The following is a 19,292-nucleotide window of genomic DNA, read 5'->3' as shown; positions in this document are numbered from 1 at the left end:
TGTCATAAGCGCATTTAATAACAGATGATCCTATCAGACAATGTCCTTATTCATTGTGTGTGAGTGTGTGTGTGTGTGTGTGTGTGTGTGTAAAGAGAGAGAGAGAGAGAGAGAGAGAGAGAGTAGGCCTACATTAAATCTTATTGAATCATAAGCTTATATTATATTTTGTCACACTTTAATGGGAAAATGAATTTATTTAATGAACAAATCAAACACAAACATGTAAGGCTTTTATTTGTACACATAACATTGAAACTATGGAGTGTGTTGTGGTTGCTTCATCTGCCAGAGCTTCTAACACAGGCTTCTGGCTGCTTTATTTTAAATAAGCACCAGATGGCGCTGTTCTCAACACTCTTGAAGCTTTGAATAGCCTCAGTGATTCATGAGGCTTCATTTCCCCATCCCTAGCAGTCGCATAAAATGCGAAACTGCTCAATGCAGAGCCAATCGGTGGAACTTGACGTCCAGCCCCTACTTTTTGGATGTAATGGGTGGAGCTTGACGTCCAGCTGCCCCTCTCTGGATCTAATGGGTGGAGCTTGCCGTACAGCTGCCCCTCTCTGGATCTAATGGGTGGAGCTTATGGGTGGAGCTTGACGTCCAGCTGCCCCTCTCTGGATCTAATGGGTGGAGCTTGACGTCCAGCTGCTCCTCTCTAGATGTGATAGGTGGAGCTTGACTCCCAGCGGCCCCTCTCTGGATGTAATGAGTGGAGCTTGAAGGTCCAACCTCACTATGACCTGGGGCCTGTTTCAGAAAGGAGGTTAAGAGAAAACTCTGAGTATGTTAACCCTGAAATGAGGGAAACTCTGAGTTTTCTGTTTCAGAATGGGAGGTATGTTAAACCTGAGAAAGCAGAGTAAGTCAAGCCTGTTTCAGAAAGAGAGGTAACTTATACTCAGGGTCAGTTACCATGGTAACTTACTCTGTGAACCTAACCTGGTCGGGAGCAGGTTTTCTTCAGTAAACCCAGAGTTTCTATCAGTCTCCTCCCATTTTTTAAAGGGGAAGCGGTGTTTAAACAACTCATTCATTCTTTCAGTAAATTTTTATTAATAAAATTAATATTTTATTAATAAATAAAATATTGCTATTTTTACTGCAGTTTTTTTCTATTTTTTTTTTTTATAAGATGAAGTCTATATAACTCCTTAACTGGCAACTGAAAATACAGTAGTAGATTAGAGTTATATAATGTAGTTCTAAACAAATTCTACAGAATTAAACTGTGACATTGACTGGAAATCACTGAAATGTGTTCATCTGTGCAACAGAAGTTGATGGACCGTCCTCCTGCTGTTCTTCCACACTCTGAGGGCGGAGGGAGAGATAAGAATACACGTTTATACTTAGATTTAAACTTAGATTATCCACATAAAAATTTGAAAAAATCTGAATGTGTAGATTGTTTGATGTGTAGACACATAATATTAACATTACCTCTGTAGGCCTCTCTGTGGCAGCAGAAACTATTTATCCTCATCGTCCTGTGAAGATGAGCATTTGGTCGAGTGCACTTTATAACACTATTTAATTTCGGGTGTATTGAGTAGGCGACTTACGACTGCCTGGGGTTCTGTTGGGACAGGAGGCTCCAAAAGACAGATATTACCATCAGAATCTGTTAGGACCAACAAAAAACCCAACCTCAAAGTAAAATAAATGGAAATATCAAAAATAGCCTATCTAAAAAATAACACATATGTAAACCTCTTACATTTTATGAAGGCCCTTGGATCTTTGGGAGTGACTCTGAAGTCCCTCCTGGAATTCCCTCAGCTGTAAATGCTGCTACACTGCTAGACACTGGATGCTATTTAGTTATTTAATATGTCAAATGTTTGTAAAGTCAGGTAGCCTTCACCCATGATATGCTCAAGCCTTACCTGATTGAATTATGTTTTTATATTTAATTTTCAGCTGCTGCTATGTTCTTTTAATGCCTGCAGGATTGCTCCACATGAAAATTAAAATTAGGTTGAATAACATAGGCTTACTGTTCTTCCAGTTTCACCTCTGATATTATAACAGTTGGGTAAGTTACTCTAAAATAGTTATCAATGTTATCTTCAACAGTGTAATTAGATTAATGTAATACTTACTATCTTTAGAAAGTTTTGGTCTACTTATTACTAATTACTAAATCCCATATCAACCTCAACCACTTGAACAATACAAGGAGAGACAAGAAACTGCACTTTTAATGCTTTCAAATAAACAATATACAATTGCATGAACTATTCTTGATTTGACCAAAGTGTGTAGAGGGAGAAGGTTACATAAAAAATATACCTCTTAAAAATGTATGTTAAATCCACTATTGTTTTATACAGAATTGTTCTCTATAGTCTATGCAGTAGCCTATTTAATGTAATTACATCAGATTTTATTTTAAATTACAGAATAATTAAGATTTATCCCTTTAATTAAATCACAATATTTAGATTACTTGGTAATTAATTACACCCAACACTGTATAACAGTAATTCCTCTTTTTGTTTGGCGCTGTTGCCATGGTGACTCGTAATATCTGCGCTCCATTGATAATGGCTTTTTATAGTTGTGGTGCACGCGCTTAACTCAGAGTAGGTCAACTCAGAGTTGATTGAACTAACTCATTTCAGCTGTTCTGTAACCGAAAACTCAGAGTTTCCCATCTCAGGGTAAGTCAACTCAGAGTTCAAGTTTTAACTCAAAGTAGGTTGAACCTTCTTATTGAAACAGGCCCCTGGGCTTCCCAAAAGCTTCGTAAGTACATAGAACAATTGGCACTGGTGGTCTCTAGTATGATGGTCTTAACTTAACTCACAGTGCTTTTGAGAAAGGCATTTGGCTCTGCAGTGAGCAGGACATTACAAGCAAGGAGTGAAAGGTGAAAAAACAAGACAGAAACAAATAAAATAAAGACAACCAAAGCAACAAATGGTATGTCAACTGGAAGTAACTATATGATTTAATTAAATGTAATAGTTAGGTACAAAACAGGCAGGTAAAGAAGATTAGGCGAGGCAAAATAATCTAATACAGCTTAAACATTTAATTAAATACAACAAAAGTGTGATATCCTATTATGAGAAATAAATGAAACAGTGTGCTAATGCACATTCAACATCAAAAGGACTGAAATAACTAAGGGCAACAAAATAATGAACTGAAATGAAACAGGTGTGAGATAATCAATGAACCAATGAATCACCATGACAACCAATGAAAACATACAAAGGAAACACATAATGAAGACTAACTAATCTTGATGCTACTTAATATGCATGACAAATGTTTTATTATAGCTATTTTACTTCTGAAAAAGATGACACCTTGCACACCAAGATAGCACATTGTTTTAGAATTTTACAGTCAAAAAATCTAAATATGTGAAAAACACCTATTTTAGCTTCAGGTTCTAAAGGGTTAATGGAGTCTGACAGTGTCAGTCTTTTTAAAAACAGCATTGAGCCCATTTTATTTCTTTGATGTACAGCATTTTCATCAGATATTTCCATACATGTTGAGTTCCTCCATGTTGGTATACTCAGCTTCACAATCATAATTCTTCATGGAATATTTCAAGAGAAAACAGAGAGCCAGACATTAATCAATAACATATTACAGTAAGCATTTGTCATTTGATCAGAATATGTTTTCCATAGTGTAACACTGTGAAAATAATATACTCACAAAGGATTTTGGGTCACTGATGTGCATGGGAGGAAAAATTAAATAAAAATTTGGATATTCCACTTAAATATCAAAATATCTTCTTTTTTTGTTACTACTGCTTATTAACAATGCATTTAAGTTAGGCTTAGTTTCAGATACTTCTATGGGTACAAGTGTACTGTACCTCTTTGGTGATGGCATACGAGGTTTGGAGAAAGGCTTGTTTCCTGTCACCGCACATGCATCTTTTGACCTGGGGACAGATGTTATGTCAAACTTTTTTCATGAACTTTTGCCCTTTTTTATTTCTATTCTTTATTTTATTTCCTATTTGATTTGACCTCCAGTTAAATGCTTTTCATTACCCTGCTTGCTGCATGTTGACTAAAAGTGATAAACAGCACTGCAGCACACAGGGGCGTCATGCAAGCCAAAATTCTGGGGGGGGGGGGCACAATCTGAGACGTTGCAATTGTTTTCTGACGGGTGATATGGATCATGTTAGGAGGGGTCAGGGGGTTTCTCCCCCTGAAAATTTTTAAATTCTGGCTGCTAAACATACCATTTCAATGCAGTTTGGGAGGGACAGAAATACCTTAACGGAGCTAGCAGCAACCCTCCTCTATCTGAGGACTAAGTTAAAGTATCTATTTTGTAAGTTTATGTAAAAGACAGGTTGATGAAAGAACTGTATAGTTCAAATTCAAAAGCTTTTGAAGTCTACTTCATTAAAGCATGTTTACACACACACTTACTGTACACTTAGGCCTACTACACATGATTTTAAAAACAGTACCATTGCAGTTTTTATGTTATGATTTTAAATTGGTATGTGACCTAAGAACGATCTTACATTAAAGGTACATAAAGGTGCTAAGGTCTGACTTTGTGGTGCTCTGAAATTAAGTTATTTTAATATTAATATGTGATGAAGGACTTTGAAAGAAGTTTGACAGATTTCAGTGCTGAAAACAATTGAACCAGCTGGAGACTTTGACACAAGACAAAACAGAACAGATGTTTCAAAACCGATCAGATAACGTTACTATGGCTTTGTATGGCAGTAACGTTAGCCAACTAGTTTACGGTTAGACTAGGCTAGCTATCCATAACGTTACACACATAGATATCATATAAAGGCTAGATGGCTCAAGGCGGAGTCACTTCCGGCATCACCGGAGGCCATCTTAGGACAGGGCTCTGTGAATTAAGGTGAGTGAGCAGCACGCACACAAATCCTCTTATCTCGCTGAAATCTGGACGGATTTACAAACGGTTTGGTTTCTTACAAACGTTATTAACGTGGCTATAATTCTGAATGCTTAAACATTTTGAACATAATTATTCATATGTATGCAGTATAATAGCTACATCTCTGATGTTTATAACAAACCAAACCGTTTGAAAATCGGTAGAAAATTGAGCAGGTTATGGTTATTTAAAAGTACATGCACCATGTTATGAGTGAGCGAGCACCCTGTCGTAAGATGGCCGCCGTGTGCGGATGTCGAGCTCCATTGGCCAGCAGCGCGGACGAGCCATCTAGCCTTTATATGATATCTATGGTTACACAGACACAACTTAAGTTAATGCTCTGAATTCGCAGCTAATATCCATAACTTTTTGATCAAGTTAAAATTTCCAGGTCAACCACAAATAATCCCACTACCTTTTAATATCATCCGATAACTAATTCAATGCCGATTTGTTGCTTTGCCCACTTGACTTACCACTTCAAGACCATCTGTGAAACATTGCCAGCTCAACGTGCGAGACGAGTGAGTTGCTTGAACATACACAGCAAAGATTCTAGAGCGCTACGCGCGTAGATTTGATACACAGACACCATATTAGGAAAAAGGAGCGGGCTGATGCTGACCGATTTATTACACATCCAGAAGAATACATTTGAGTCGTTATAGGCTTTGGTATATTATGGAGCATAATAGGAATAAAGTTGTGACAAAAAAATTATCAGGGGAAAAATCTGAGGGGGCACGTGCCCCCTCACTTTGAATGGGCATGACGCCACTGGCAGCACATCAATGTGAATTTTCAAAATGATCTAGAACTGTTACATGATACATGTTTTTAAAGAAGGTACAGAAAATAAAATGATTAAAGACCATCTAACCAAGCAGCAAAAGAGCAAGAGAGTGAATGCAAAACATATTGTATCGATAAGCCCTGCTTGCTGTATATACAGTAGTCCAATGAACATAATACAAAGCCAAATATGGTAACTGATATGACAATTTATTAGAAGTCATCTACTTTGTTCTCAGAATAACTCATTAGCATTTGCTAACAACACAGGTTAAAAAAAGTTTGAGGTTATAAACTTGTCATATCCTGGAAATGGACAGAGAAAGACACGTCTTTGAATATCATCTTCATGTAAACCAAATGTATCAAATTCAGATGTATTCTTGAAACACTTGAACCACAATTAAAAAATTTATATATTTGCACTGTTTAACAAAATATCACAACAAGTGGTATTGATTTTTAAAGAAATATAGCACAAGCACACTTTTCAATCAAACATTTCACAAAAAGTTTGTTAGGTTCAAAATTGAAAGATAGTTTTAAAAAAAACTTGGAAAAGTGTCTATACTATAGACTATATTGTTTGTTTGAAAATACTTAGTTTGATCTAATGTAATGAAGTGTAGTCATTAATTACTCATGGTTCTGTAATTTCTTCAAATTGAACTTTTATTTTGTTCTAATAAGCCTTGTTGAAGGAGGTCTTTAAAGTTGTAGACTTTAGCTTTAGATAATACTTTTAAGAAGTCATCCATCCATCCATTCCATTATTCAAGCCACTTTATTCTTATTAGGGTCACGGGGAGCTGGATCCTCACCCAGCATCTGGAGCCACAGGCGAGGAAACATGATGGATGGCCAGGCTCACACACAGATTTTAAGTAGTCATTTGATATTGAATGAGGTGAAAATGTTCAGTTTTACTTCAGCATAATCAATGACACAATCTACCCCCATGTGGCTCAAACTTATTCTTCCCATAGGCTCAATTTACCCCTCATTGGGGGCATGTTGAGCCAAGAGACCACTTTTTTTTTTTTTTCAAAAAAGTGGAAAGCAGTTTATTTTTTATTCAAAGTGGTTATTCCCAAGGATGGACCACATCCTGCAATTTATGTACATGTTTTAGTTGGACACATTACTGTCATACGCTCAATTTAAAGACAAACTGGCTCACCTCAGTTTCTGCTATTCTCTTACCATTAACCACAGTGACAGTGATCAAAGTAATATCAAAGATGGTGTCATCCATAAAACTACAAATCACTTTTTATACGACAAGAGTCCAATCAAGCCGAGAGTTCATCCATCAAATATTTATTAATCGACGTTTATATCCGGGTGGAGAGCATTTGCCTTGCACATAGATCACAAAACTGACGGGAGCAGCTCCAGTGGAGAGCAAAGACTGTATCTAAAACCTTCAGATGACACACATTCATATCTCCATCGCTGTAAGTTATACAGAAAACCCACAACACATGGGAGATGTATTTTTGCAGCGCAGAGCGTCTCTCTCACACTGTATGACATGACAGACAACTAGTTGTCAAGTCTGGATCCATTCTGTTCACACAGCACGTGTTTTACGAGAATGCGAAAATTTGCGTTTGCGTTTGGTTATAGAATGCGGTTGTCACTTAGAAGAACCCATTATTAATTGTGTGTGAACGTAATTGTATTAAGGACTCAAATACAAAACTTACAACTGTATTCTGCTTCTGTGTGAACCTGGCCTTTGGGAATCTCTGGTCTGAATTAACATATATAAAGAGTTACCTTTGTTGCTTCTTGAATATGATGACTCCAGCAATTATGCAAGCAAGGAGGAACACAAGTGAAGGTGCCAGGATGTACAGACCAATAGTCTTCAGTCCAATAAGGAATGGGTCTGCCTCATTAATGAAAGGGGCTAAAAAGATTCAACATTATTATTAGCATACAACTGAAAATATCATAACTAAAAGGCAAGGCAATGATGTAAGCAGGTGCTAGAGGGCAAAACAAAGCACATGCTTCTATTCTGGATTGTAAGAAGTTTTAGAGTGTAAGAAAATAATATGACATAAGACATGAGAGATCACACACATCATACAAGATGCTAAAATATCACTCACATTGCACATGTAAAACAACAGAAGCCGTAAAGTCTTTTCCAGAAAATTCTGCAGTGCAAATCAATTTCTTCCCATGGTCGTCTTTTGAACCCAGAAAGGTTATGTTGGAATAGGTGACGCGATTTAAACCAGAGAGTGTTTTGCTGTCATTTGAGACCGTCATGTTCTCATAGTTCCATGTGATGGTTGGAGTCTCTCTCTGGCAGGAGTGATAGACGGAACAAGTGAAGTTCTTTGCGATGCCCTCGGTGACATCTGCCAGTTCAGGCTCAATCGTTATTCTATCATGAACACCTGAAATTGAACTGAAATCTTGTAATAGGTAATTTAAAGTGAACATAATAGCACACAAAGCAGTTTATATGTGTGTTTACTCACATTTGGCACTTTTGTCGCTTGTAGTTGTCACTGTTTTGCCACCATGATGTGTTACAGAACACCTAATAGTCAAATTTTCTGCTTTTACGACACCTGTGCGTGTCAAAGTTATTTTCCACAAGCCGTCTTTAATCTCCTCCTCCGTTATTTGGTCATTACCTTGAGTACCATTCAGAATGAAGTTTGGTTTGCTGTATGGACACGTGTGGAAAGTCGAACATGCTACTGTGATGGTGCCACCCGTCCTTTCACCTCCATAAATATTGATGCTCGGCTGCTGTGGACTTGCTACACATAATGAAAATGTCATATTTAATCAACACACTCTCATAACCAGATCAAGAGTCAGGCAAATTTGAAGACCAAAGTATTTACATACCATCAACTACTATTGTGGAGGTGACATCATAAAATGCAAAGGTGCGCCATTTAACATTTTCAGGGTCAATCCATGCATACAATATCTCTCCATTGTGGGACTTTTCCAGGTTTCTGATCAGCAGACTGCAATTCCTACTTGAGTTCACATATAAATCAGTTTTTCCTCTAAACTTCTCAATGACATCATCTGCATGCAAAGGATCATAAACTAAAGGATAACCTTTAGAGACCCACTGATACCACACAACTCTACTTGGGTCTTTGGGTGGGTTTGATGTGTAAGAGAAAGAACATGGTATAACCAGACAGGAACCCTGGAGGCCGTGAATGTTTTTCGGCATTTTCACTTCCCATGCTAAAGTATCAAACAGCAGAACACCTGTGGGACAAAAGTGGGAGCCATTAGCCTAATGGCTGTGTGTTTATTCAGCATTTAATTTCACTCATATTGTTTTCTGTTAGTAATAGTACACTGAACTGTGTACACTGTACACTATACTAGTGCACTTAGTTTGAACAAGTGTCAGTAGATTCAGCTCTTTGTGACTGCTGTAAACTTTTAGTGTAAACATGTATGGCTTATTGTATGTTTGGTTATGATTTTTAAATCTTCTCATTGCTAATTTGACCTTTGGATAAAAAGAGATGAATTGTATGATAGAAATAAAAAATAGAATCTGTTTCCATTATTTTAATGGATTCACACTATGATTTCAACAAAATGATCTATAAGAATCTATGTAATTGGATTTTTTTTCTCGTGATCACTTCTAAATTGTCTTTTGATCGCAACAGAAACATTCTTCTATTGTGATCTCGAATTAATTTCCTTGCAAAAGAAAAACATTGCTTATCATTTAACTGAGGTCAGTCACAAAATGTTATCGACATGTCAAGCATCCTTCTCTAATCTTGCAGGCATCCTGTTTACTCAGGTTGGCTGTCAATAAAATTGACTACTTGTTTATTCAATAGTGTCTATGACAATAATGTTGTAGCTTCCTTCTGACCCTGAAAAGGTCTATCACTGACATAAAAGAGCTACTTTAGCTTAAGTGAGTCAGAGTAAAAAGTAATACGCAATTACGTTGAAAAGGTCACGCTTTTCTGTCCTGACGAAAATTTTCTTTTAGGCTTTTTAATATTAAACCCCCAGGATACGCACACGAAATGGGCATTTTAAACGATAAACTGACACAAAGACATTTGAATATGTGTCCTCCTTCCGCACATTTGTAAACACTGACTCGGTACTTCCGCCTACGTCAAGCATGACCTTTTCAACGTAATTGCGTATTACATGACGTCACGAACGCGCATCACAGAACAGAGCAAGGTGAGCATTTGTGCTTATAAAACTATAACTTTTTTATTTATTTTTTAAATGACCGATCGTTTCGCTAGATAAGACCCTTATTCATCGCCTGGTATCGTTTAAAGCCCTTTGAAGCTGCACTGAAACTGTCATTTGGACCTTGAACCGTTTTGGGCCCATTGAAGTCCATTATATGGAAAAAAATCCTGGAATGTTTTCATCAAAAACCTTAATTTCTTTTCGACTGAAGAAAGAAAGACATGGACATCTTGGATGACATGGGGGTGAGTAAATTATCAGCAAAAGTTTTTTTAAAAGTGAACTAATCCTTAAACACTATAACTGAGACATTTCAGCTACTTGTGGTTTGTCTACTGGAAACGTTTTGGTTTTCGCCCCCGTTAAAAGTTCACTCGAAGTCAATCAGCTATTGAGACATAAAGATTAATAAAAGTGCAGAAATCCACTTTTATTAATGAAAAATCCACAAAAATGACTAAAAATGCTGTATTGCTGTATTCTGCTACCAGGCCATTAGATGACGGCCTTTACCAGGCCTTTAGACTGAACACATATGCATGTGTATGAGATTTGCATTTTTGTTCACGGAGACCGTTTTCAAAAGTTTGTGTTTTCAGCCACCCAAAACGCTGTTGTCGTGTAAATGAACGGCCAAAACCCATACAAAGTTTTACATTTTTAGTTGAAAACGGTGTTGTGTAAGGGCCTTATGTTACAGATATGAAAAGCCCTAAAGTTTGTTTTTAGCCATAGTACCGTATATACCCGAATATAAGACGACCCCCCCATTTGCCAGACTTATTTTTTGGTCAAAAAGAGATTTTTGTGGAAAAAATCTGGTTTTCAACAGAAAATAATTTTATTTGAAAATTGCAGTGATAATTAATTCTCTCTCTTCCAGCACAAGCGCACCTTTCTCTCTCGCTCTGCGTCTCGCGCACGCACCTCTCTCTCTCTCTCTCGCTCGCTCACTCTGCGTCTCGCGCGGCAGAGAGGAGCTGCGTTTTAATTCAGTTAAACACAAATATTATGTTGCTTCTCTAATTTTACATGCAAGTAGCCTATAGCCGAAATCACAGCACAGATTATTTATTTATTTTATGTGTAGGCTATATGTCATTTCATCAGACGACGGCTCGATTATCAAGATTTTTGTGCAGATTAACATCTTGGAAGAGAAAGCTGGTTTTGGATCACGTTTCAGTCACTATTTCATATAAATTCCGTTGTTCTTTCTCCCCCCCCCCCCGTGATTTTGTCTATATCGCGAATATAACCCCCATTTTTCAGCCTATTTTTAGGACAAAAACCTCGTCTTATATTCGGGTTTAAAGGTACTTGACATAAATTTTGTTTGTATTTAGTACGTGATCTGGGTTTTGTAGTTTTTGGGAAGCCTATATCTTGGTTTGTATTCCTTTGATATCCCCACCTTGTAGGCACATGTATCTCCTACCCTCGACAACACCAAATGCCACACAGACACAATTTACTTTGCATAGGCTAATGCTTCTGCACATTGGCTTGTTGAAACTATTGATTGAATTGAGGATATTAGTGACTGCCTTATAGCTTCAAATTATTTTATTCCTGAAAAAACATGAATGACTCTGAGTTTGAATCAGACATAGGCTATAATTTTGATTTTGACTAACGTTTTCCCTGTGTGTGTAACATTTTGTGAATGTGGTATTTGAGTGTACTGAGAAGACTAACCTGAGAAACCTGATTTATGTACATTTCAATTCATGTTCATTTCTGTTAAATTATATTAATAAATATAACAGAATATAACAGAAAAAACAGACACTGTACCTTGGAAAAGTAAACGAAGTAACAGCTGTGCTTTCATGTTCCTTTGTCAATACAAAGACAAAATCCAAAATTACATGCTAATAATGGTTAAAATAAATGAATTTCCAGCATTCTGTACAGCATTGCTCAACTCTAGTTTACCACTTACATTTCAGTTTTCTTAAATGAATTTATATTTTTTCCTCTCACTTCAGACTTCTTCTAAAGCGTTTTTTTTTTTTTTCATTCTTACCTTCTTAGAAGTCCTCTGTAGAGGACTGGGAAAAGATCCTACTTCCAAAAAGAGAAAAATTATGTTTTTCATAAAGCTCAGCACATTTGTTGCTGTGAGGCTCATGCCCACCAAGATGAAAAAAAGATTTCCTTGTCGAGGCTCATCACACCAATGCATTTGTATAGTGACATAGGTCAAATATAGTATTTCCTGACAGGAAACATCACCATTTGTGACTCTGACAAAAGGGCCTGTTTACGATCTTTAAAATACACAAGTGGTATTTAAAAACAAAGTACAAAACGTGTTCTGAACCTGCTATTGTGTCAGATAAGGATTATACAAGTTTTCTTTCACTATTGTTACAAAGACACAAAACAGTAAGTAATAATACAGACAGCACATTCTCATATAACATGACAGCACAGAAGCACTTGCAGCACAAAAATTATTCCATTTATGTACTTTATTTAACATGCTGTCTTAAAGGGGCACTTCACTGCTGGCGAAATGGCCTTTCGATAAAACTTGGCTACCTAGACAGTAAAAGGGAGTGGAAAAATTATATCTGTGCTACCTGACTAGAGAAAACAGAAACATTATTTTGACAAATAAGTAGAAAACTTCAACACCCATAATGCACTGGACATATTGCTGTCAAAGGTCACTCAGACCTATTGCATACACTTGACCAGAGTCAAATATTGCCTTGCTTTAGTAAGAAATACTTCTTAGCAACTTTTAGTCATAATGGAGTCGACTTTTGTTTCCTATATCTAATTTCCTTTGACTAATTGTTCCCAGTGCAATAATTCAAAAAGTAAACATTTAGCGAGAGTGAGTCACTTTCGGTTTCCAGTGAAGGATCCAGTGCAGTGCGTTGTTTGAATGTTAATTCAGCAGTATCTATTCTGTTAAAGTGGATGTTGTTGTGAGGACTTTTATTATGATGGGGGTAGAAAGAAGAAATTGAAAAAGTAAAGGGAAGGAGAGAAAAAGTTAATAAAGAGAAAGAGAAGAAAAGAGAAAACATACAAAATTCAAAAACACACATGGAATGTAACAGATATGTTGTCATATAAACATTTTGGAAAGCATTGATAAAACAATTCATGCCACAGACTCAAAAACAGAGAGTGATTATATTTCTGAAAGTATACAATCAGCTGAGCATATTTTGAGCATTTAAAAAAACACTGTGTTGAACCTTGTTTTGTATATTATCATCAGACATTTCCATACACGTTGAGTTTGTCCATGTTGGTGTAATTGGCCTCATAATCATAACCCTTAACTGACCTCTGTGTCCCTGTTTATATATATATATATATATATATATATATATATAAACAGGGACACAGAGGTCAGTCAATAACATATGGGCAGCATTTAGAATTTAAATATGTTTTGATTATTATTTTTAATAGTAACATTATGCTGTGTAATGGGTTTAAACCTTGAAAGACACAAATGCATGTATGAGGTTTGTATGTTTGAGACACTGTACATGTGTTTTTTGGCCTGTGAAAAGAGAAGTTTCATCAGTGAGTGATGTTTAGAAGCAAGAATGTGTGAGGCTATGAATTTTATGAAGATATTTTTATTTTATTTTAGAATACTTCCTTTGTTCAGTGAGCAAAAACAGCTGTAAAACATTTGTCAAATGTGTCGACAGTGTGGTGCAGTAACAGCATTTCTATATTTTAATCTTTAGCATACCCAATTTTGCGTACTGGCACTTCTCACCCCAGAACACGATTCAAACTTTCAAACTGAGGTGGACCCATCCCCCCTAATCTCAAGATAACCAAATTTGGGTATGAGAGAAAAGAGAGAAAATTCAGCAGAAACCATGCGATTTTGACATCTTGGTGGCACTAGTCGGTTTGAGACAGAGATATTCTGAAGGATTAGTAAAAGTAAAAACAAACAAACAAACAAAAAACATACAAACCTGACGCCTTTTATATACTCCAGCCAGTATGCAAATGAGGATGAACACAAATGATGGAGCAATAGCATAAAGCCCGAAAGTCTTCAATTTGATCCTTTGAACACCTGTTTGTAAAAAGGATTAATGAAGTGCATGAAGTTTCTATTTGATCAGCCATATTACAAAATGGATTAGTCTAACAGGCACAAGCCGAACTCATTTACATATACAATCAAAGATCATCCAAAACATCTAGGCTGTTACTATATCAGTTTATACTCCTTTGACGCGTATGATCACACCGGTTTGATTAGAATTAGTGTATCACATGATCAACTGCTAAATTCAAATGTGCTTTTGTGTGTTGGTTGAAGCTGAGCCAGAGATGGACTCAGCAATTGTCACATATCGCAACAATTCAGTGTTTTCAACCACAATGTTTATTTAAGGTTTCAGACATTTAAATACACATAAGTGCAAAGAGTACATATTAAAAATGTGTAAAATACACACTGATGTCTATGGAAGCAGAAATAATAATCTTTTGTATTATAATTTGAAAACGTCTAGGTTACGACTGTAACCACTATTCCCTGATGACGCTATGGGGAACGCCCTCCACATGAACTGGAGTCTGAAAAGCTTATCCAAACACGGCAATCGATACTGACCAGTGATAGCCGATGACATTACTAGTGCGACCCGGAAGTATAAGAGGGGCGCCTAGAGAACATGTCATCCACTTATTGTTTAAAGGGACTGTTCAGCAGGCATCCCCGAGGCATGGCTAGCGACGCAGTGTCTCGTTCCCTGTTCTCAGGAAACCAAGGTTACAGTCATAACCTAGATGTTCCCTTTCGAAAGGGAACTTGAACTGCGTCGATGGCGCTATGGGGAACGATGTACAATCCCACCATGCTGAGGGGAGTACATGCCAAATATGGCTTGTGACAGAAACGTCAGAAATGGCCGTTACAGTGAAAATGCCAAGAAACACTCCCCCTTCGGGTCATATAAAGGCTGTCAGTAACATTATTCCCTATGGTCAGTGCCCAAGCTATAAGCCTCAAAGAGACCTCAGAACAACAAAAGGCCCAGCGAGGCCACTCAAATGCTTGGAACCAACAGCTTCCATGAAAGGGGTTCCTTTGAGGGAATATGGCCAGGGGGCCCGAAAGGAGTCCCGTCCAGTGACTTTCTGAGGGGAACATAAAGTCAACCCCATATGCCACCAGGGAGGCTGACCTGGTCAAATTTACTGACCTAGTCTTGCCAACAACCTGTCTGTTTCCTAAACAGAGTCTCTCACAAAATCCAATAGTGAAAAACTCCAATTAATGGCTGTAGTTCACTCACAAACTGGATCATAGAGAGTGACTCTACTCGAGGGGAGTGACTCTACTCGATCCTCAATCTACACAGTGCTTCCAAAGCGATGTGGAGGCTGGGCACTCTAAAAGGGACCCTAAAAAGGGAAGGCGCCTCCAGCTCTAGGGCTGATCTAACAAGGAGGCCTCGTAAGAGTCCTTCGACCTTCCGACCAAACTTAGGTATTCAAACAGAGTGATCCTCAGATAGATTTTGGAACACTATGCTCAACTTGATAAGTATTGACCAGGCTGTGGACTAAAATCAGGGAGGTTCCATAGGACCTGCAACGTAATACTTAATGCCTTTGCTCCCCATCCAACTCGTTGGGGAGCCACCTTCCAGGAGGCCTGTTAAGGCCTACCTACTTGATAGTGAAGATATTAGCATAGCCTTCAGAAGCCTATGTGTTCTCACAGACATTTCTGGCAAGGAAAGTACATTTAAGCAAGGAAAGTCCAATCTTACGCTACCGGAGGATCGAGGAGGCCTAATGTAAGGCCTACAGCTTAGAATGTCGCGGGCATCAGTTCGGGCAGTGCTTTAGCTCAAAGGGAGCATACGCAACCATCCCAAATGGGAGGGAGTAACTAATCTGTCTCTACCTGAGCCTGGGTCGTGAAAGGTGATAAACAACGAGCTATGGGTAGCAAAGTACTCTAATTAATGACCCTAACAAGGGGAGCACTATCAGCATGACCCTGAAGGATGTATCAGGGTCGCGGCCTATTATCTTGTATTTTACAAGACATATTTATATTCTCTACTAAACCCAAGGGAATGGAGGCCAACGGCATTCAACCTCATGACTTGAATTATTTTATTCAAAGGGCTCAGAAGAAAAATCCTTTTTCAACTTAAGGCCTTGCTGCCAGCTACTACACTCAATGCTGTAAAGGGTGGAGGCCTGAGCACACAGCTTCTTACTCTCTAGAGAGAAAGACCTGACAATGCCCATTAGATATCTGCATGGGATGCTTTTTGAAGGTAGCCTGCTACCTATGCTGCTATCTACCCTGTTACATCACTAGCATTTTTACCTAATGCAAAAGGCGGGCCTTGTCCAGAAGAATCTTGTAGTAAGAGGAGACCAGTACAAGGAAAAACTAGTTTACAGGAATACAATCTCCTGATGGTCTAAGGAACCTACACTCAGATACTGAGAGGCTTGAGGTGAGAATGCTTAGCAGACCGCCACCAAAAAATCCTAGATACTAAGCCTAAGCCAGATATCGAGGCGGCCCCATGAGGGCCGACACACGAATATTACATGTCTGATGTTCAGAGCTATAATCTCAAAACGACTCTCTAAAGTGAGAGGAGAACTACTGCTCTAGTATAAGGTGGCTATCAAGGTGGCCCGACGAGGGCCTCCCTTGATTTTGTGGTTCTATCTGGAGCTTGACAGAGCGGTGGCCTCAGTAGAAAAACTCCAGATAGGGAGGAAGCCATCTCATACAGAAATGTCTGTTTGATGGTCAGATGAAGGTGGCATGACTAGAAATTTTTTCATATAATAAGGCCAACCTGTCCACTGCCACAGTTTGTACTACCCACTATATAAGCCTGACGACTCTAAATCAGAGGAGGCCTATGGGAAGGGTATGCATAGCCTACCTATATATGGAAACTTCAGGGCCCTATTTTTATTCTATAAAAAACCCTACCTAACACACCCCTTAATACTGTCTAACAGGGAACCTAGTTCTACTGTTCAACCTTACTAAAAAACTCTCGTAAAGGGAGGAAACCTACAGAGCTCAACCTGCTGCCTGTAGAGTGATGGCCTAAACGATATTCACAAAATGGAGGCCTATCACCATAAAAAGCTTGAAAGAGTGCACTTGCTACCAAACGACGCCAGACCTACAGAAGGGTTCTAAATTGAAGGAATCACTCATCACAGGTCCAGCCTCACGGCTGATGCAAGAAGCGCCTGGGGGTGAGGAAGTGTACAGATTCGGACCACAGTGTTATGCAAGATTTAATGCAGCTGAGTGCGCCCTCGCTTCTCTGAACTTTCCCATCACCATCTCGACGGAGGTGCCGAAAAGTTCAGAAGGCAACACTGGTGCATCGAGAAGAAAAGCTTTCTTTCTCCCCAATGTCATCCAGTTCAACCACAGATGCCTCTCTCTGGCCACCATCGCCACAATCGAGTTCGTCCGATCGCGGCGGCTATTTGTTTGCTGGCCCAGAGAGCTAATCTGTAGTGCATTCACTGTGTCCGGGGAAAGACCCCGACCTTGGTCCAAATCTTTCAGCAGATCAGTGTGGTATGCTTGCAACACAGCCATTGTCTGTTTTTCTTACACGAATACTTCGCTTCACTTCAGAAGACCTTTATTAAAGGCCGTGTTGCAGGTTTTTTTTTCATCGAATTTGTGCAATTTACTTGTTGGTAATAAACATTTAAACTGTTATTCATTGTATTTTATGTTGTTGGGTATCACAAAGCGGAATATAATACGAAAAAGTATGTACTATCTTACAGCGGTTTGCAACGATTCTCCTTTCCCCCACAATGCCATTACGTCACGTTGGGGAGAGAATTTACCAAAGCCCGCGGCCCGCAGTGAGAGTGACTAGAGAGACGAGTAGCAGAAGAGAGTATTCAGATAACGTTAGCGCAGATTATAGATAAATACATAGATATAGATAGACAGACAGATAAATAAATAGATAGGCTAGTATAGAGAGATAGGCAGACAGCCAGATAGCATAACGTTAGCATAGATAGCTAGCAGCTAAATAGATAAATATATAGAAATATATAGGTAGATTGACAATGGCGAACTACTGTTTGTGCTGGGTGTAAAAACTCTGGATGCTGAGTGAGGCACGTCACATCTGGTCGCGGGGTGAGCTCGACCAGCTAACGTTACCAAAACGCACTCACTTCCCTACAGCACAACAAGCTTTCCAACGCAGTTTCCATGGGTTTATTGGGTGTATGCATCGCCGGCGCCCACACAAGCACCTGCCAAACACAGCGACAGGCACGCGGCGGCTACGTTTGCAACAACATTTTCACCGGAGGAAGAGAAAAACGCTTAGAAACGCCCATATAGCTAGCATGATGCCTTCTATTTCTAGATGACAAAGACAAAGTTTACCAGTACTACAACACTATGACAAAGGTTACCGGTACTCATCTGAACTAACGCCATGATCACTGCCACTAGATATAAAGAAAACGTTGATTTTTCACTCGGTGCTATTCAATGACAGTAAAAAAATAAAATAAAAAAATGTGTCGTTATTGTGCACTGCTGCTCGTAGACTATACCTCCAGTGCTCATTGCTGCGTTGCTAAATGATAGCAACTCACCAGTCCAGGACACTTCACCAACTCTCCACTCATTCTCTTTGGACCATGCATTTAATTATTAAGTATTTACGACATTGTGGGGGCGTTCAATTGCGTTCAACTCGTAAATACGATCTATACGAGATGGCTTGAACACACCATAATACTAGGCTGAGGCTACCTTTCCTCCACTTCTCCCCAACGTGACGTCATCACTGAATTGCGTAAAAAAAACCCCTTAATACCAAAAACGTAAAAAACTAGTCTTTAAGACCATTTTTGGGACATTTTAAAAATGATATACATATCTTGAGTGATTTATGTACCCATTAATCGACAGTGGTGGTTAACCTGCAACATGGGCTTTAACCCCTGCAGATCTGTGTCAAGCACTTTAATCATGAATAGATGTGCTTTAATTCACTTCCAAAGTCAAACAGCCATTCACTCCCATTATCAAGCTTGGAAAAGCCAGGACATTTTTTTTTTATATAATTCCGATTGCATTCATATGAAAGAAGAATGTCATATACACCTAGGATGGCTTCAGGGTGAGTAAATCATGGGCTAATTTTCATTTTGGGGTGAACTATCCCTTTAATTGTGGTGCAAACTAACATGGCGGCGCCCGTCGTGCATTATTCTGTAGATCAACTAACATGATCATTATAAAGGTTTCTAAGCAACAAAACACATATATTTCACTTATATATATTTATTATATT

The 19,292-nt window shown here is 38.5% G+C and overlaps 1 protein-coding gene across 1 annotated transcript; it reads right to left on the bottom strand.

Moving 5' to 3' along the window:
- Positions 1-3,229: 3,229 nt before the first annotated feature.
- Positions 3,230-17,554, bottom strand: LOC307167847 (sialic acid-binding Ig-like lectin 12; the record flags this gene model as incomplete). The annotated part of the gene is made up of 8 exons (XM_079887151.1): positions 3,230-3,558; positions 3,685-3,700; positions 3,851-3,919; positions 7,495-7,627; positions 7,833-8,126; positions 8,211-8,498; positions 8,590-8,970; positions 17,503-17,554. The coding sequence occupies 8 exons, from the start codon at positions 17,552-17,554 to the stop codon at positions 3,496-3,498; spliced, it is 1,296 nt and encodes a 431-aa protein (XP_079743277.1). The 3' UTR covers positions 3,230-3,495.
- Positions 17,555-19,292: the final 1,738 nt, after the last annotated feature.

Source organism: Squalius cephalus, assembly GCF_949319135.1.
Source record: "Squalius cephalus genome assembly, chromosome: 11".
Lineage (NCBI taxonomy): Eukaryota > Metazoa > Chordata > Actinopteri > Cypriniformes > Leuciscidae > Squalius > Squalius cephalus.
The sequence above is the reverse complement of the archived record's forward strand: the minus strand, read 5'-3'. Positions and strand labels throughout refer to the sequence as shown.